The sequence below is a fragment of the Toxotes jaculatrix genome, chromosome 18 (genome assembly GCF_017976425.1).
Source record: "Toxotes jaculatrix isolate fToxJac2 chromosome 18, fToxJac2.pri, whole genome shotgun sequence".
Lineage (NCBI taxonomy): Eukaryota > Metazoa > Chordata > Actinopteri > Toxotidae > Toxotes > Toxotes jaculatrix.
The window spans coordinates 11,164,299-11,184,788 of NC_054411.1; the positions used below are offsets into that span (position 1 = coordinate 11,164,299).

General features: G+C 43.3%; 1 protein-coding gene across 2 annotated transcripts; it reads left to right on the forward strand.

Moving 5' to 3' along the window:
• The first annotated feature begins 7,994 nt into the window (after positions 1-7,994).
• cbx4 (chromobox homolog 4 (Pc class homolog, Drosophila)) lies at positions 7,995-16,297 on the forward strand. Of its 2 annotated transcripts, XR_005896349.1 has the most exons (6): positions 7,995-8,317; positions 8,410-8,453; positions 9,114-9,179; positions 11,268-11,334; positions 12,692-15,725; positions 16,287-16,297. XR_005896349.1 is itself a non-coding variant. In XM_041062867.1 (5 exons), the coding sequence occupies exons 1-5, from the start codon at positions 8,249-8,251 to the stop codon at positions 14,105-14,107; spliced, it is 1,662 nt and encodes a 553-aa protein (XP_040918801.1). In that variant the 5' UTR covers positions 7,995-8,248; the 3' UTR covers positions 14,108-15,762. The 2 variants fall into 2 exon arrangements, 1 of the variants encoding a protein (XP_040918801.1); XM_041062867.1 differs by lacking the exon at positions 16,287-16,297 and having other exon boundaries at positions 12,692-15,762.
• Positions 16,298-20,490: the final 4,193 nt, after the last annotated feature.

Here is a 20,490-nt window from a genome sequence, read left to right on the forward strand (position 1 = left end):
AAGAGAGATATATCATGGAGAAACCATATCGAATTGGAACACATGGGACGGCTGCTGTAAGCAAGGCAATCTTCTGTGTGCCTCTTACGTCTGACAAAGACGAAGCTGGTGAATTATCTTAAGCTTTGCTGAATCAGGCTTTTTGTAGACACCCTGATCGTGTGTATTGTTGTCAGGGATTGTCTCTTCTCATGGAGACTTCACTAATAAATCTGCATGTGTTCACATTACCACCCAGTAAGCATAGTTCTGTTCCACTTTGGAACTGGTCTGAATCCAACCAGGAAAGTTCATTCCTGACGCTGGAAATGGTAGTTTGACCTAAACAACAACAGCAAGAAAGAGTCTGTCCAAAAACAACTCTCACGCGTATATGTACATTGAAGGAGTTACTGGTTGCTCCACCTCTCCATACTGGCCATGAAGCGATCACATCCTAATGTGATTTCAGGGTAAGAGATAGGATAAATCTACAGTCTACAGTCTGTGTTCCATACAAAAATGCAATTTGAAGTTCAGCCAAATCTAATATAATGCCTAAGTCTGACTTAGTCTGAAGAATTTGGTGTCTTCTAAAATTACTGTTTTCAGTATGATATCCTCTCTTTGTGCTCCTATCACTCCACAGGGGCTCAGCAAAGAAACAGTGTCTGCACTAAAAAAAGACCCGAACTTTGGAAGATGTCCACTGGATATTATGCAGTCAGACTCCTGAAGACTCAAGTTAGCTGAAGATTTTTTTTTTTCTTTTACACAGAACAGGGACTGTGGCTTTTGTATCCTCTCATTTACACTGAAATGGGAGGAAATCTCTTTGGAGCCATTATGAACTGGAGAAACAATTAAAGCGACTAACAGCTCTTTCAACAGTTACATGTATATGACAACTAATTGTTAATAAACTTTCACTTTTCAACCAAATTTGGCCCAGTTTTAAACACATATTTTCTGGACCAAATTAGTGCTCACTGGGTGTTGATGGGTAAAAGCTTGGATCTCCCAATTGTCCGTTTTTTGTTTTGGATAGACAACCACACATTTTTTTAGTTTGTCTGTTTGTACTTATATCATTATTCAACATTTTTAGCAGTCTGCCAAGGAAAATTTAAGGCACTGAAAATTGGTTTCAAATCTTAAGTAACAGCCCCCCCCCCCCCCCCACATAATAAGAGGTCAGTTGAGAAAAAATTGGTTTCAGGGTCTTTAAATCCTTCAATTAAAGCCCCAACAGAAAAGAATTATGTCAGAATCATGTCAAGTTTTCACCTGACAGATGCAGTATACTGTGTGGAAATGTGCCTGTAAATGTGTGTACGTGTAGAGGTTTGTGCATGTGTGATGATTCATGTAGACTTCAGAGACATGTTCCCCTCCTTCAGACTCAACAACAAGCACCTTAAGTTTATGTATTTAAGTACTTGTTGTATTAGTGTTGGCAGATCATCTGAAGCAGGACTGACCTGCACAGTGCAACAGACAACAGGGCCTCGCCAACAGCAGAGGGGGGACAATACAGGACATGCAGCAGACAAAGGGCTGTCTGTGCTGTTGTGTTCAGGAAGAGGCCTGTTTTGCTCTGATGTGGCGAGCTGCAGTACCTGTGACACACACTGAGTTCCTGTGTTGAGTGTATGATGTCTAGCGCACGCGTTCAAGAGTGGCAGGGTGATGAGTGACAGAGGTTCACACACACACGCACACACACACACTGCCAGCCCTGCTTGTATGCGTCCTGACAGGCTTGCCATAGGTCATCAGTGTGTGAGTGAGAAGCAGTTATACACTCATGTTGCAGCATCGTGCCTTATTGTGTTAAAAGTTTTCTATAATGTAGGATAGTTTTATGCAAATATGAATGCACAGAAGTTGGGTAAAGATGATGGGTAGCCTGTGTAGCCCAGGAATGAAAAAGACAACAAAGAAGGAATAAGAACATGAGCTAGAAAACAATAGATAATATTGAGCTGCGAAGTCTTTGTTTGTACTGTGATTGGAAACTGCTGTGGATGGCAGTTTCTGAGTGATTGTCACCCTTTTTGTGGAAAATGGCAGGCGCTCCATGGCGGCTCGATTATCTCTCTAAATTTAATACAAATCTTAAATCCCTGTTGTGCTCTTTGCTCAAGTGAAGAAAGCTTGCTTTATCTCTCAGCTCCTCCTCTGAAGCTCCTTCTCTTTGCTCTCCACGCAGCCAATCAAAACCCAAAGTGAATTATGAAGAAAAGAAGCAGCAGGGTGAACGCCTGCGCGGCTGAATTTCCATATAGATAGACGAGCACATTAAACTTGTCTATCTGCAAGCTCTCTGTCCACTCTTCCTCTTATTACATTTTGATGGAGAGATGGCTGCTTCATCTACATCTTCAGCTTGCATCACCCCCTGTACCACCCCGATCTCTCTCTGTCATGTTTCTATCTGCTCTGGACACTTGATTGTTTCTGAACCGATGTTGACCCCATAAAGAGGAACCTGCGCCTGGTTTTCCTACCCCAGTCTGTTGTGCTCATTTGTGATCTGGACATTGTTATTGCTCAATCTAGCCCTTTCTACCTCTTGTAAAAGCTACAGTTCACAATTCCTCAGGGGTGAGGAAAAAGGGAAGGAAGAAGAAGGGAGAAAAAAGAAAGCAAGAAAGCTCCTCATCATGGTGCTTCCAGGCTTACATGTAAATTAAAATGCAATTAAAAACAGGCAAATAAGCTGTTCCCGGGAGATGGGGGAAGGAAGAGGGAGGGGAGAGGAGGAAAGCGAGGAAAGGGCTCTCAGGATAAGGGCCTGTGTCACTCATCATTAGCAAGGCATTAGACTGGAGGGAGCTAAATCTGAACACTGGGTCACAGGCACATTTAGAGGAGCTGTGTCTGCTATTGCAAGGTCCCCGCGTCAGTGAAAATAACCACGCCATCCCATGCAGGGGGAATCATTTCGGCCTCAGATGAGAGAGAAATCCACACAATTATTCAGTGTTAAATGATTATTCAGCCATTGTTCTCTGAGGCGTAGCCATTGTGCCTCATGTACAAGCTTACTATTGTGATTTCCTGTACAAAGCTGTGGAGCATCTATCATTGATGGTGGTGAATAAATAATTCCAACACACTGTAGCTCTGTGCATTCAGATTCATGGCACTGTGCTGCATGTAAGAACAGGAAGGTGCAGCTGTATGCCCTCTCAGCAGTCAAGCATCCATGGTATCCTTCTCACCCATCAAGCTGCAGCTCAATACGGTATTGACAAGTCCTGTATTCAGCCGCATTCTGCTGGAGTTCCTCTGCACCATCTCCTTCTTCCCCTCGGCCCTCACCCCCTACCGCCCGGGAAGCTGGTGCTCTACTTGGTCTCCCCCTCCTCCTCTTCCCTGTCTCCCAGGCTCCCTGCACCCCCCACCTCCTGCTCAGGCTCCTGGTTAGGGGTGGGGGGGTCAATGGGGGAAGCGTATGGTGGTGGTGGTGGTGGTGGGAGTGGAGGTGGAGGCGGTGGTGGTGGTGGTGAACCCCACACGACGGCAGCCTTGCAGGCAAGCAGGCGGTGGGGAGCAAAGGAGAAGAGGAAGGGGGTTGCGGGTGTGTGTGTGTGAGTGTGTATGTTTGGGGCGGGTGGGGGGGGGAGGTAGCCCACCCTGGCAGAGGAGCACCCCTCTCTGCAGACCTGTCGCCTTGGTGCAACAATGGCCGTGACAATGACACTGGAGGAGGAATTTCCGCTGCCACCCCACCACCCCACCCCCTCACCACCACACACACACACACACACATACACCTCCCCACTCCCCCACCCCATCTTCATAGTGCATTAAAAATCTGCAGTGCCAAGATGAATGGCTTCTTAATAGCTTTCATTTGTTACAATTATCATAATTAAACATATGTCAGGGGGAGACAAAGGAAAATGAAGATTTCTGTGTTAGCACCTGAAGCAGAGGGGGGGACACGGGCACTACAGAGGGATAGCTTTAGATATAACATAATTAGCCTGAATACACTTGTACATAGGAATCATACAGGATATTTACACTTGCTAATTAAAGAGCTTCCATTTCAGTAAATCAGCGAGTTTCCATAATCTGTTTTCAGCAACAGTGTGAACCTTGAGTCTTCTGCTTTCTTACCATTTGTGCGCATGTTTCTTGTGTACGTCTTTGCTACATCAGCCTGTTTGATAGTGGAGCTTAATGACCGCCCGCTGAGCGCTGTGAGAATGGCTGTAGGGCCCTCTTAACATTTTTGTAATACCCCCCCCCCCCCCTCCCCTCTCCACCCTGTCCTTGCATTCTGTCCCTTAAACCAATCAACTCTTTTCTTCCTCGTCGCTGTGGAGGAATGAATCGGATGCTTGGCAGAGGTCTTTTACCCTTGCTTCTTTCTTTCCTCTCTCACTCTCTCCTGTCTCTTTTTGCTCCCTCTCGTCCTCCCTCTTGTCCTCTTTCCACCACACCTTTTTTCTTTTCCTTGCCCTCTGCATCAATCACACTTTCCCTGTTAACAGCCCCCCACCCCCCAACACACACACACACACGCACAGTCCCTCTCTCTCCGCATCTCTCCATTCCCTCAGTTGGCACTCCTGGCACCGTGGGTGGCGGGTGCCAAGGAGGGGAGGCCTCCTGGCTTTCCCCTGAGCCACCATTTTGTGGATTGCTTCTTGTGCGAGCCAGCTGTGTGCAGGCAGAGCGTGTGTGTAAAAGACAGAAAGAGGGAGAATGAGGAAAGAGATTGGTGTTGCAATGGAAAACGGTCACAGAGCTGAACTCTCTGCGCTTCCTGCTGAGAGCAGACCAAGAGATCGTGACTTAACCTGACCCCGGCCCTCCAGCAGGCAGACATTTACACCCACATAAATATACTCCACAAGCATATTACATGCACTCACAATCATCCGGGTTTCCACTCCTTGACTGTGTTTTCTCTTTAGAAATCACACTCAAGTCTGTCAGACAAACTAGTTTAACCCCACAGAAAAGGCTGCCAGTTGTAATGTAATGTAACTATATTTTCAGCCCTCACTTGCCCCCAAAATATATTTTTCTCTGGCAGTTGTGTAATTATATAAAGCACTGACCCAAACAAGAACAGCCTTGTTGTTGAAATGAAATGACGCCATATGTTGTTTGAGAAGAGTCCCTTCAAACAAGAGAAAAAAGAAAAAAAACCCACACACACACACACACACACTGGCTGACCCTGAGTTTATCCTCATGTTTTAGATAACAGCTCATTTGACCTTGACGGGCCCACAGCAAGGACAAAATAAACGCCAGGAGGTTTCTGCAGAAGTGCTCATGGAGGATTAAAAAAAAACACACGCTTAGAAATTTGAATTCCAGAAAGTATGTTACAAGCTTAGTTTTGAAAGGTAAAAGTAAAGATTCTGAGTCCTTTTCACGTCGCAGACAAGTGGAGAGACATTAGGTGAAATGCCGTTTCGGCGCTACTTAAAATTGCAGTGTTAAAGACTGAGAGATGAAGCGCATCCTGTTACTATTTCTTAACCAAATTATCTGATCATCACTGGTTCGTTTTTGTCAGCGCCCTGTTAGACAGAGACTTCATCTTTCGCGAGCTTTTGATTTTACTAGATGTGTTATTTTAGCTGTCGGTCATCGAACTTCTCGGACAAAACCGGTTGATTCCCACTCAGTGACTTTGGTCAGCAGCTTGAATGGAAAAGTCACAGGTGAACAGGTGCGAGGGGGCATGATGAGCTCACCTGAGCGCTCGGACCGGGGGAGCAACGACGCTGCTGTAAATATTCTCCTTTATAAAGAGCCAGATAAGATTAAAGTGAAGGTACATCACAGGTGTTTGCTGGCATTTGGTTTATATGTGACAACTTCCCAAGGTGATCAGCAAGTTCCCAAGGCGCTTCGGGCAACATGGGGGCAATAACACACACGGCTCCTCTGAAAACCAATTTAGGATGGACGAAAAAAATATTTTCAAAGAGCAAAACGAATGGTTTCTAATTCCTCAAACCTTCACATTTGATGTGCAACCTGAGCGCTGTAAATTATTAAAAAAAAACTGCTTCCTGCGCGCTGGAGACGCTGTTTCACTTTAGATTATAGTTATATGATTGAAGCTCTTTGAGGGAAAGTCTACTGATTTTGGAAATAAAACCAAACACGTGCGGGTTATCTTATATCGGGCTGTGATCAGACCAAACCGACAAGCTGACTCAGATGATTTTCTAAATGATGGTCTCTGTCTTGACGCAGACTCCAGGCGTCCTTCCCACCAGTACAAACAGAAAATGATACATAATTTGTATTTTGGATACCTGGTGAGTAAACAGAGCTGACAGTGAATACCTACAGCTCCCAAAATGTGCCCTATAATGCTGTCAGCCCTCCATGCATTTGAATAAGCATTTCGATTCTTTAAGATCTTTTCAAAGTCAAAATAATGTTTGGGGAAACGACAGCTCCTTGGTGCCATTTTATCAAAAGCTCGTTTGTTTGTCACAAACTTAAATTCTCTGTGTATGTGTATGTGTGTGTATGTGTCTCTCTCTGTCTCTCTCTTTCCTTTCATGCTGTTGCTAGGGAAGCAGGGCGTATGCGCTCCCTGGCCGCGGCTGAAGGGCACAGGAAAAAAACAGGAATAGAGCGAAAATACGAAGCTTTAATCGAGTATGTTTGGAACCGACGGAGTCTTAACCCCCTCCTGCACCCATTTCAAGACTCAAAGTCGGGAATTAATGAGCGTAAAATGTGATATTTCGGCGCTTTCTGTCCATTACCTTATATGGCAGGGCAGAGATATATCGTGCCTGTATTTAATAGGCTGGCCGCTGCCGCTCTGCTTGGAGGCTTCATTTTAACCCTTGTGGTGCTGAATTATTTTTTGGAGCAAGAAAAGCATCGGTTTTTGGCTTATTTAGCTACCCTTTGTGCTATTAATGCGACAAATTCAAACGAACTGCGCCGTTTTGATGACAATCCTGTGCACACATCACAGTTTATTCACATAAACAGGTATTTTACGCACGGACGCGCGTTTTCTCTCATGTTTCTAATTAAGTCTCCATAAATTTGGTGACTTAATGCGGGTGACATTTACAGCACAGACAACATACTCACTGGTGATGTGGTTAATGTTGTTGGATTTAAATTGTTATGGTGCAGATATACGAGTTAAATCCATTACAACCAGTAACAGGCTGTAATGATGATTTTAGGGGGAAACAAGCTGTGCGCTCTGGCAGCAAACGAGTATACCATTACAAAGTTGCCACAGGTAGGCTGAAGGCTGCGCGGCAACCCTCTGCTGTGTGTCAAATTAATGGCAGTTGAGCCCAGAGGACATGGCACTGGTTTGACGATCAGAGAGTGTGTGACCTATATTTGCACGGAGCTGTTAGCAGATCGAACCGTGAGCCTCCGTCTGCTCATCTACAACTGTGCTGCTTTAAGGGGATCGGAAATAAAAAGGGAACTTCTTTTTCACCAGTGTGTCAGCCATAGAGACAATCTTTGTTAGCGTGTTGGTATACTTCTCCTTATGAAAGTGTTTTGTCTGCTGTGGAGGCAGCTTTTGGGGAAAGGTGACCGCTGACAAAATTGGGAATTTCAAATCTTCCCTCAGGTGAAGACTTGCAGCATTAAAAATGTCCGATATCTCATGTCTGTGCTCAGTTGTCTTAATTTTAATAGTATTGTTGGCATCTGTTGTAAATGTATGTACTTATATTTGCATCCACACATGATCTGTACTTGAATAAAACTCAGTCATTCAAAGTGTTTTATGCGTTTCTCGTGCACAGTCCATCAAACGGTGGAGGAGGGGATCCCTCCAGTCTCGTTATCGAAATAAAACAATATAACGGTACAAGTGGATTTTATTCATATGTGTTGTGACAGTAACGTAGAGGCTGATTTGAATTTCCAGATATCCCTCCTGCAGTCCAGTACTCACGGGATAAACCCCAACCTCTGTGCAAGGTCTCCACCTCCCCTCCCACCCCTCCTGACGTCATGCACCGAGCTGAAGCTATTGCACGAAAAGAGCTGCTCGTAGCCGCACTACTGTGAATATCTCTATGCTCATTGCCAGGACTGTGGAGTGTGCAAAGGAGGGAGAGAGAGCCGGAGAGAGCGAGGAGGAGAGGTGGAGGGAATACAGTTGGATTTGGATACAACTGGAAAACTACCAAGCGCGCACAGCACGCACCGAGCGGAAGGCACATCGACGGTGCGTAGCACAACATTTCACCTACTCCCCGTCCCCTGCGATCGGATTCAGGCGAGAATGGATCTCCCTGCCGCCGGAGAGCACGTCTTTGCGGTAGAGGGCATCGAAAAGAAGCGCATCCGCAAGGTAACGGAGAGGTTTGCAAAAGAGCTCCGGACGCTGAAATGTTGCGTTTGACATGAGCTTCACCCCAAATTTCTCCTTCTCCACCATCACAGGGCAAGATAGAGTACCTGGTCAAGTGGCGAGGCTGGTCTCCCAAGTAAGTCTTAATACAACCTCCTCTGAAATATCTCACATAATTTACCGCTGCAAATGAGAAATTTGCAACAGGATCAAGTGCTGTTACCAAAAAAATTGCATTCATCAAAGGCGTGCGCGCAAAGTGTGTGGTTGTTGTTCATGAGTGTGTGTGTGTATGCTGGGAGAGCGCGGTCGGTATGTGTTTCAGTGTATCCGCGGATGCCTTCACTAATTTATGCGAGGGAAGGGGGTAGGCACAGCCATGTAATCCCGTTTTAATTATTTCTGCTCTGCCAGCGAATTTACGAGACAGTGGTGCTAAAATGGCCGACTGTATGTTGGTGCTGGAGGACCGTCTGGAGAACACATACAGACACTTTTTGTTTGACTTTTTTTTTTTTTTCCTGTGCAGTTGGATGTCCTCATGGTTGATTTGCTGTAGCGGGAATGTAACTCATAGCTATATTGCAAATTCAGTCTTGATGTTAAAAAACAGTTTGAAATCACATTTTTGGGCGTTAAGTTGCAGGCCTCCATGTCTCACCTGTCCACTGACTGCACAGTAGTGGTGAAGATGTGGGAATGTGTGTGACGGACAGAGGCTGAGGCCTGTGAGTCAGTTAGAAAAAGGAAGTTTGCACGTGACAGCTCTCTGACAGTTGTTTGCTCCTCTCTGCAGATACAACACATGGGAACCAGAGGAAAACATCCTTGACCCGCGTCTCCTCGTGGCGTTTCAACACAGGTGAGAGAGATGTGGACTTCGGACGAGGCCGCGCAGCCTCCAGTTCAGCCGTGACCATATATGGGCATGGGAGGAGGGGCGCCCCAGTAACTCTATCACTGATCCCCCCCGCCCCCCTCCCTCATAGGACTGTCTCGTGGGGAAGAGGCTGGGGATGTGGTCGTGAGAATTCCTAAATGAGGCTAATGGAAAGATCGGATATGCGCAAATATGCGTGGATGCACTTTTTTAAAAAATATGTAAATTATAACAATTTATCATCTTTTTGCGTAATTTTGCGTCACGAATCAGAGGAACCATGTGGATCACGCTACTATGATTTGTTTATAATCATATTTTTGCAGTTATGTGTCTTTGCATTCATAAGCTCTGAGCAGGACAGGTGCTAATTTAGCAGCTGATCTTCACTGGAGAACCCCATTGTTTTCATTTGGGGTGCACGACACAAGTACTGCGGTTTGTTGTGGTTTCCATGTGAGGAGGCCAAGCTGCTGATGGGCTCCTGATGGGATTCTCATCACAACCAGCATGAGATCTGCAATCAGGCTCAGAGTGTGCTTTACTTCTGCGAGCTGATTTCACTTAGCGTTTTCTGCCCAAGAGAAAACCATACAACAACACTAGTTTTGACACATTACTTGTCAACTGCTGCCTTCATTTTGCTATGTCATGTTGTGGAAAGAGAATATATTTCCTTGCATGCACACCTGTCAACCTGCTTTCAATGGGTGGGGTCAAAAGTAGACTGAAGAGGCCTGTAAAATAATTCCGTACACAAATGTCAATCTCAGTTGTTGAGATGTTAATGAATATAAATGCTGCTGTCCTTTTTTAGCCCTGTGGCGTTTGCACAACAATGTCTTGTCTGGGTTGCTGGACCCATGAGGCCTATGAGATATACTCTCTCTGTAGGCCACCAGGCCTAAAGACATGATGGCTGGGGAAAGGAATTCGCATTTCTGAAAAGGCTAATTGACACGCAGTGCTCTCCAGCGTTTCCAGTGTACCGCTCTCATATTCCCCTGCAGCCTGCCTGCTTGCCTGCTTGCCCGCCCGCCTGGCTGTGTGTGTGTGTGTGTGTCTGGCTCTGCGCTGATGGTCATGGAGCGCTGCCTCTGCGCTGTGTGTGGATTCCTCTCTGCTCCCAGAGGATGGGGGAGGGGATCCAACAGGGGAGGCTGTAATTGCCAAATCTTCTGTGAATAGGGGTCACCCCGTTGGACGCTGTTTGAAATCGCACACATTATAGCATTAAAATGTAGACTGTTTATCGTGGCAATTTTCTGGCAGCCCTGATAGTTTGAACATCTGTAGCAAGAGGCCAACAATAGGCCGGGTTTACGCATGCCTGGTGTAGTCTGCGTGCAACCGGCCTTCACCCACTGCTGGTTATTTATGAGCCAATGATGAGTCAAGGTTTATATCAGGGAGCAATATTTCACAGGCAGACCAGTCCTTGGTCTAGTCAGTACAACTATAATAACATGTTTTTCTCATTCCTCCCTCAATAAAAACTCTTCCAAGAGATGTTTGTTATTAGTGTGATATTTATCACCCTACACTTTCAGAGTGTAGGCGTTGTGTTGCACAAGATGTGGTAGTGTGCATGCTTTCAACAACAGCTTGCATCCCAGAAGTACTCCACAATGTTGTTTCTATCCCATTTCGTCCGTACCTCATGACCCTAATTAGAGTTTGAATGTAAGAAGAGGAAGGTTGTGCTGCAGGAGGGAGGATGTTTGAAAGACAGGGAGAGATTCTGCCTGCTGTAGCCTTAATTGAATTTCTCCAGGATAATGAGAATATGGAATGGGCCGATTACCATGGAGAGCTATGCAAATAAGGACCATAATGCTTTGCAGCGGGTCACATGTGGGCATTCATTAGTCCTCCAAATCAAAATTCCACTTTTGACCTTGAATAGGTAGAAGGAAATGAACGAATCCTCCAAATGTCAAACCTGTAATTTTCCATGTGATATAATTAGATTTTTAATGTAGTAAGGTGAAACACTGTCTGACAAATGAGGTGTTGCATAGAGAAGGTAAATATGGTGCATGAAAACGTAATTATCTTTTGTTTTCACAGAGAGAGGCAGGAGCAGCTGATGGGGTATCGCAAACGTGGGCCAAAACCAAAACACCTCTTACTCCAGGTAATTATCATCCTCGTCATCTACGATTCATCCCCAACATGTGGAAACATCCCGGTTTTCAAAGCCGTACTCTAAGTTTGACTCAGGGGAGGGTTCTGTCAGGTGTTTTAGAGCCGCTGGGAAAAGGCAGTCATCATGAAACGGGGTTTGTTGCCCAAGGTTGCATGGGCATTACTTGAGTGCACTCATTTTATTTGCATGTTCATTATTTCTTTATACTAAATAGCTTGATAGACAAAACACACAATGTTTTTAAAGAGAGCTTGATACTCTAGGTAGGTTCCTTTTGCACCAAGTGAATCCATGTCAGGAGAATGTTTTCTTTCATTTCTCTGTTTATAAATGTTTCCCAAGACAAAAATAGATGGCTGAAAGTAGCACTCTGTCGTGCTTTGACTATCTTAGCTCAGGCCTTTACAGAACCGCATTCTGGGCCAAATGTGATTATATATTTTGAGAGACTCAGAGCTGATTGCTATGCAGTGTTACTCCTTAAGAGGCATACCACTCTGCCAGAGTCACACGTGGCCAGCAATCAGGGATAAAGCGTGACATGTCTGGTGGCATTCTCTGACCTAAGGTCACAGCCAAAGCGTCTTGAGTGTTCCGCTGCACTGCCCCACTGACGGCCCGTGGGGTCAGCCTGTACAGGAGGAGGGGGGAGGGTATAAGACGGTGGGAGGGAGGTCATATGCTGAGTCCTGCTTGGATAGTTTACTTGATTTTTTTGATGTATGTCAGCATCAGATAAAACTTTAATTGTAATCAGAATTTTAGCACACAGGTTTGCATGTTTTAGCTGTAGCACATGTCTTAGCAGCTTTTTAAATGGGTACTACTCTGCTTATGAAAGCAGTTATGTAATGTCTGTGACTGTGGAGGAGCTGTGTCGAGACTGAGAAAACAAACATGGTGACGTCACAGTGATGTTATTAGTGTTATCTCAACTTGGGCTTTTGCAATAGAAAGCCTGTGCTACAAAGGCGTTTGAAAGACAATGGTGTTTACCAGGCAGGAAGATTTCATTGGTTGCATTCTGGGAACTGTAGGATCTGATCCTTTTGAAACGACTGAAAATCAGGATATTTCAGAGTCTATTTCCATTATTTTCTTTTGATTTTTTTCTTTTTCTTTCTGCCTTTTGCATGCGCCCCTACTTTATGAGGTGCAATGGAGCACCACTTTAAGGCACTCTATTAAATTAGCCTCACTTTTATTTATAGTAAAGGTTTGCATGGGGGATCCCATTAATCCAATCCTTTTTCTCAAGTTTTCTTCATTTGATGATGATTTTATTTTGAGGATTTTGATGAAAACAGGTGAAATATTAAACTTTGTGTCCTGTCTCTTCATCAAGGTGCCCTCATTTGCCCGAAGATCCAGTATCCCAGCAGGCTTTGAGGAAACATGTCAGGAAGCAGAGGGTGGCCTGAGATCTGATCCTGTCCATGTCCAGCGCTCCCAGCCTCAGCAGTACCAGCTGAACAGCAAAAAGCACCACCAGTATCAGCCCAACAGCCAGGAGGCCCCTGCTGACCAGCTAACCAACTGCAAAAAGAAGTTCATCTACCAGCTAAACAGCAAGAAGCACCACCACTACGAGCCTGACCCGAATATGTACGACACACAAGCCTCTAAGCTTAAAGAGGTGGTCAAAGTTCAGGAACCGGCCAGTAAACCAGCAAATCCTGGCAGGAACTTACCACTGGCACTGCAGCAGAAATGGGTTCGTGACAAAGACACAGGGTGCTTGAGCAAAGTCAAAGAGTTGGCAGTAGAGGTGAGGAAACCAGCGGTTAAAGAGGCTGAGAGTGAACATGCACTTAAACCCAATCCTAAAGACGCAACCCTGCCTAGCGCTATTAGCAGCAAAATGAAGATAATCAAGAACAAAAACAAGAACGGACGTATTGTTATTGTCATGAGCAAATACATGGACAGTAACAAGGTTCATGGAGCAAAGGGTAAACATGGGGAATCATCAAGTGAAGAGAAACCGCAAAACACCAGACCATCAGAAAACAATCCAGTACACAGAACCAAAATGGTGGAACACCCAGAGAACGGCATCCCCAAGGAGATCTGTAACGGTAACTCTCTCCCTGCCGCAGAGCATCCTACAAAGTGTTCCCCAAAGGACAGACATTTCTCCAAACCATCACCAAGCACAGCCGAGGAGTACAATACTGAAGTGGCTCGGGGTCAGGCTGACTTGCCAGATGATCTACCGCTACAGCTGACCGCTAGCTCTCCCCCAATGTCCTGGGCTGTTGACACCAACATCCCGACCCCTACAGCCGTCGACCAGATCAGGATCCCTTCCTTTCCCAGTGACCGCAAGCGAAAGCTCTCAGATCCCGTGGAGGACAGGAGTGTATCCAAAGCCTACCTGACCTCCAGAAGCTTCAGTGTGCCCAGCACAGTCATCACGCCACCCCAGGACAAACCCATGGACCTCCACTGTAGTGGCCGGCGCCTCAGCAGTACACGCACCTATGACGTTCTGGACTCAGGCAGCCAAGAGGAGCCAATGGATCTCAGCTGCCCAAAGACTAAGAAGCAAGTGGAGCCAGAAATACAACCAGAACCGGCACCAGAGCCTGAGCCTGCTGTCAGAGATTCTTCTCCTGTGACAGAGGACACACGGAAATCCTCTGAGAAATCTAAAGAAGCACCTGTTAAAAAAATCTCCCCTTTTATGGGAAATATCATCATCACTGATATCACAACAAACAGTCTCACCGTCACCTTCAAGGAATATGTTTCTTTCTAAGAGGCTGTTTGTAAAACGGGACTACCGGTGACTGGTTGGATGATGCCATCAACATGTACATATGTAAAAACATCAGAATTTTGTATATATGGAAATTTATAATTTATCATTCAAATTCAATATGTTTCTTATAATGTTTTATACTGTAATTCCTCTGTGACGTTGTAGTCAAGAAAGTGCCCTCGAGGATTTGAGAGAATGCATTTAGGTGGATGTGTTCCACCAAAAAAAGAAAAAAAAATCATTTTATTTGTCATATGGAACTTAATGGGATACTTTTGCTGTTGTTTCATACCTGTACCAAACTTATAACCTGAGATGTATGAAGGTTTATACGTATTTTGTATAAATAATATCTCTTATTTTGGTCCTGATAGAAGGTAGAGAGGAACTTGTTGAGTCTATGGTGATCTAAGATCAAATTGAAAGCACTTAATTACATTTTTAATGTTAATTTGTGTCATGTACCTTCATTAACAGAGATTATCTCTGTAAGTCTTATTTCAGCTATTTTTTTTTTTTTTTTTTTTTTTTAACTCCAGACATGTACACTCAGTCTGACTTGGCATATTTCATTATGTGCTTTGTTTGTGGCTTGTATAAGAAAAAATTATTAGCCATGACATTCAAATTTAAAAAGCAGGTGTGTCTGAACACAATGTAAACACAGTGACAACTGCGGGGCATGCTCAGCTATGTCAGAAACCTTTAAGCAATGTCCCAGCCCTTTCTTTTGTGTTTGGTTTTTGTCTTGCAGTTCAGACGCAGCCAAGCCATCAATGGATGGGCTGTTTACAATCCACTCTATTTCTACACTGCACGGTTCCTCTTTAGCAAACATTTATGGAATAAAATCTGACAGGTACTTTCTCAAAGATCATTACCATTAAGGAAATGGTGTCATTTATCAAACCTGTGAATTCCTGTTAAGATGACGTATTGATTCTTCCGGTAATAAGGTTGTGATTTATGACCTTATAGTTGACCTCACATATTGCTGGAGTTACTTTAAAATATCTGCTAGTCTTGTTAGGGTTCTCCTAATGTCACACAGATTAACGATATTCATCTCATTCTGCTGTTAAACCTCATCATGTGATCTGAAGAAAACAGATGACTGCTAAATGTTTTAGAAGAAGCTACCAGGGTCATTAAGGGGTATGCTATACAGATTAAATGTGAGTTGCGAGGCGGGCTTTTGTATACTGTTACATGCAATCCAGTGAGTGCAAGCTGTTTTGATTATGCTGCTGAAAATTCAAATGTCAAAGCTGTTGGATGTAACCTACATTTGAGTCTAAATTGCCTTCTACGCACAGTTAATGCAAAACCAGTAAAAATGCTAAAATGCTAGAATAATAAAAAAAATGAAGAGTGCATATTTATTGACCTTTCATTTTGTTGTTTAGAACAATGACGAGATGTTCTCTTCATCAGACGCTGCAAGTGATTCCACCGAACCTTTCTGAGTCTGTTTGCTCTTCTTTGTTCTCGTTCTTGTGCTTTCTTTTGCTGATTCTCTCTTGCACTTGGTTCCAAGTAAAAAAAAAAGATTGTTCTAAAGTATGTTCTACCAGGAGCTGGTTGAATTATTGCTTTTGGCACAGCTTATTGGATGGTATGTTTCACAATAAAGAAAGAGATTTGACCTCTGATATTTTGCAGCATTGACACTGGGTGGGGGCAAACTGGGGGCGTTTTGTGTGTTGATATATTGAATTTCTTCTTTACTTCCTAGGCTCACTTTTCATAGTTTTTTTTCTAGCGTTCCAGTAGAAGATTTATGTATCATTGTTCGCGTCCTGCCGTTCTTCTGAAGCCTCTCTGCTCACGGAGAGGAAGAATGGAACATTACACACAAGAAACACTAACTTTGTTGTGAACCATGAATAGGAAAACAGATCATGTTGCATAATCACAAACGATCCTGCACAAAGGGCCCTCTGTATTGCATAACTGCGCCGGTCACTTGTATTATTAAAACTTTACCCATGCATTATTTTTCTATTGCAGCTCGACCCCAAGCAGGAATGTAAACACACAACATAACTGGAGGGCAGGGAAGGTTATTATGTAATAGTTTGATTCTAAAAAGAAGAAAGGCCTCATGAAGGGTAGGCATTTGACTGTGTGTGTGTTTTGTGTGTGTGTGTGTGCGCAGTACAGCAAATTGTAGCAGGGAAGGGCGTCAATTATATGACATTTAAATATAATGTGTCCGCAATAGGCTTTGTGGTATTTCCAGCACAATGAGTAAGCTGTTTCAGAGGACTGTGTTTGCTCTCCTTGCAGGCCTGTGTCACTAAGACACAGCAAAATCTCCCTACATTATTTTCATACAAATAGACAAGTCCAGACATACAAAAGGTACAAAAGATACGCATGCAAAGCTGCAAATACATAGTGCATTGTGCAATACATTGTGCATAGCTCACCTTCTGTGAATGAGCTCTCAATGCTGACCTTTCATGACATTGCCAAACACTGTGGGTGTCTTCTAGTTTTTAATAAGATAATTAAAGGCCTGTAGCCAGAGCTGTGATCTGAAACTGCAGGCAGAAATTGTTATGCTGTTACACTGGAATCTCAGTCTGATAAAAGATTAACTCTTGAATGTTTCGAATGACAGAGAGGTGCTGGAATGTGTGTGTGTGTGTGTGTGTGTGTGTGTGTGTGTGTGTGTGTGTGTGTGTGTGTGTGTGTGTGGTGTCTTTAGTCATGGGAGTTGTCCATCAAAGTATTTTCACAAAAAACACAAAGGAACCTTTAAGTTTTGATGTAAGGGCTGTTTTGGGTCAGTAAATTATATAAATGCTCACTTCTCTTTTTATGTCTATTCTAGTTAAATCTGACTAATTGTAGTCAAAGGAGACCTTACTGTAGTTTTCCATTTTCACATGTTTTCAATGAATAAATCTGCTCTCTGAATTCCCCTGAGATATTGATATTATTGTCAATGCAGAGCCATTTCTAACACAAATTGTCTGTGTGGTCTCTGGCAAAAAACAACAAAAAAAAAACAAAGAAACAAACAAAAAAAAAAAAACAAAGTGTATAAAACCAACATTAAAACCAAAGAAAATCATTTCCATATCACGAAGGCCAAAGGGTGAAACACTAAAGACAACTTCTCCCATCACATGAATTAGGGATTTGTCAACTCTGGGTTACAATCTCACAAGAATTGCCTCAACTTTTTGTTTGACCTCTTTAAAAATGATCACATATAAAGCCAGAATTTTCTGTTCTCTCGTTCTCAGGGCTTTTGTGTTAGAAATGCTCTCACATGACCCGCTGAAATTGGAAAATTAACCTCAGTTTATTAACTTAAATCTCGACTAAACCTGAGATCGGTTACTTTATAATCGGAATAGCTTTAAATCGACGAATAAGGAATGCCGATTCAGTGTCACTGCATGAACTGCTGTAATCCAATAAAGGCAAATACATATATATATATGACAACCAATCGATTAACCTAAACAGGCCCATAGGGTACGTGTCTAAAACAGGCAGCTAAAGACAAGCATGACACAGCACATTTTCTAAGCCGTGAAACTCAGTTGCCATCAGCTGATATGACCGGAATTTCAAAACCCATGAACACATTGCTCGCATCTCTCTCTCTCTCTCTCTCTTTCTCTCTCTCTGTGCATGAAGGCTACCTCCATAGGCCTTCTGTGGCTTTGAACTATGTGACTCAGTCATGCATCAGTAGGAAACTGAAACATCGTTGAGCAGGGGAACATATTTATAGACTGAGTGTGATGTTTCACATTCCCCCTTTATCATCGTGCCCACCCGCAGCCTGCACAGCGCTGGTTTCATCTTCGCTCAGTGCAGCCACATAGGATCATGTCAGCAGAGGGATCATTTGGCTAATTTAAAAGTCCTGTGTCTATGTGTGTCTGTGTGTGTGTGTGACCCGGTGGAGGCCTCAGAAAATTTAATAAATATATTAGAATAAAAATAGAAGACCCTTTCATAAATTAAGGCGCCCCTTTGCTCCTTTTCCAGGTTTTCTTTCCAATTAGTTCATAAACCAGCGGAAACAGCCTGAGTGCATATTGTAGTTCTTTCAGGTGAGATTTTTTTTCAAGAAAGAATGTTAATCAAAAATAGATCTAACCTAAAAACCTGGTGAATAGTGGGAACTGAGAGCCTGCGCTTCGGTGGGTGTATGTTGCTGCTGCATAGGATGTTTTCTAATTCAAAGCATGCGCTGAAGTATGGCGAAGCTGCAGGTCAGAGCCACACGGCATCACAGCTACTCGCTTGCGGTTTTGTGTCTGAACCACCTTCAGCAGAAAATGTCGCCCGGTAAGTAGGACAGTGAACAGCGAGCTGTGTGCAGCAGTTGCCCAGAAACCAGAGAGCCAATAATGTTCTCACAGAGCCAGCTCTGTTTATTCATGTATGGCTGTCGCCATTGCGGCTCCCGCAGACTCACTTTTCACCGACTCACAGCCAAATATGGAGAACAGCAGCAGCAACAGCGGCGTGCAGTCTGTGTGAGGCTGCCTCCTCTCAACACGCACCAGCCGCCTGTCTGTCTGAACAGAAACCGTGCAGGCTATAGCCATTATAGTACCGACAGGAAATGTCGGTCTACAAGCTATGACTATCAAAATGGTGGTTCATATTTCGACAGCAGCCACAACGCATCTTTTGTCCGCGGCGCGCCCGCCTTTGTCTGCTCCACATCGGGCGAATTATTTTAAACGGACAGACGGAACAAAAATAATAATAAAAAAAAAAGACACCAGCTCATCATTCACTATCTTTAACATGACCGAGAGTGAGGACGGAACAAGACGCTGCTGCACCTCTCCTCTCTCTCAGAGGACTGACAGACAGACAGACAGGCAGACAGACAGGCAGGCAGACAGACTGCCTCCCTGGTCCTGTTGTGATTTCATTTTACACATCTGCAACATATAATCCCACATCTGCTTAACTTTACTAATAATTACAGTTAATTAAAAATCCCCGCCTATTTGCTTTCAATGGGTCTTTAAAGGTAAATGTTGGGTCCGGGATTGGTTCATACATAATGAAGTATAGCTTAGATAAAGAAAACAAAATGCAGAGAAATTTATTTGTAGGCAAAAATCTTCAGTAATACTAAGATTTCATGGTAAATCCATGTCAAATAACCAAAAGGAATTTTTTTAGCTGGATGCGCCCAAAGAAAAAATAAAAAGCTGCAACGTCTTTTAAGCTCGCCACAGTGAACAAAATAATTTGATGTTTGATGAAACGACTGGTCCACAGACAGTCACAGCATCATCAAAAAGGTTTTTGTGTGTAGATAAATGATGAGGGGATTTTAAAACTGCCTCATTCATTTAGAGAATAAACGCTCACAGGCCTGAACAGGACGCATCTGTGTTTGTTCTCGTTTTAAATAAACGAGCTGGAAAAAGAGCACCAAAAAAAAAAAAAAAAAAAAAAAAAAATCAGGGTCAGAGTCTGAAAATGAAAATAACGCGTTTCCTTTATTGTGCCCGTGCTTTATTGTGTTTAGAGCATTTTTGATAAATTAATTAATTTTCAAAGTGGAATCCATTTGACCTTCCGTTCAGCACAGTAGCAGAGATGATGTCTGTGACCTGGAGGTTTTTGCAGGTACGAGTTACGAGTTACGAGAGTTTTAAGGTTAAGACACACTGATGTTTCTCTCAGCTTAAATGCAAGATTTCGGTTGACTTTATTTTATTTTGTTAAACTTTATTTTATTTTCATTTAAAATGCACAGCTGAGGAATGCGGAAGGTTGCACATGAGGCCCACAGAAAATGACAAGAAATGGAAGTGGAGCAGCTCCGCACTTCACTCCTGTTTCTCCAGATTTTTGTGAGTCATTTGTGGTGATCATTGTGTTAATGTGCGAATGTTCTCAATCACAGTCGTGAAGTTGTTCAGTATATTCCCGAAAAAAAGAAAAAAAGAAAAGAAATGGGGAAAAAAACGTAGTTATTCTCATTGCTAGTGCTGTTGTTGTTGTTATGTTATTTAATAATTATAATTTTCTGACTGCAGAAATACAAATATTTTATGTTCAATTAAATTATAAGTGCTTAGTTTTTTTGTATGAGGTAAACAACCACCAGAAACAATTCATATAATAATAACAATGATAATGATAATAATAATTCCAAACTCTGTCAATGATATCCCAGTGACTGTAAGTCACCCCTGTCACTGAGGAATAACCAGACTTTTTTATTTTTTTAATCTCTGTGAAATAAGAAAGAGCAGGCCCTCATGACTATATTTATAAAACACATCTATGTGTTCTTTGGAAAGAACACAAAGATTAAATTGAAAACGATCAAATCAAATGAGGCATCTTTATTGTCTGCAGATGCACAAAACCTCCAG

What these genes read in the sequence shown, in the direction of transcription:
- cbx4 (XM_041062867.1), top strand. Translation starts at nt 8,249, where the DNA reads ATGGATCTCCCTGCCGCCGGAGAGCACGTCTTTGCGGTAGAGGGCATC. An exon ending in AAAAGAAGCGCATCCGCAAG is followed by an intron (nt 8,318 to 8,409) that starts GTAACGGAGAGG and finishes CCACCATCACAG; the next exon opens with GGCAAGATAGAGTACCTGGT. An exon ending in CTCGTGGCGTTTCAACACAG is followed by an intron (nt 9,180 to 11,267) that starts GTGAGAGAGATG and finishes TTGTTTTCACAG; the next exon opens with AGAGAGGCAGGAGCAGCTGA.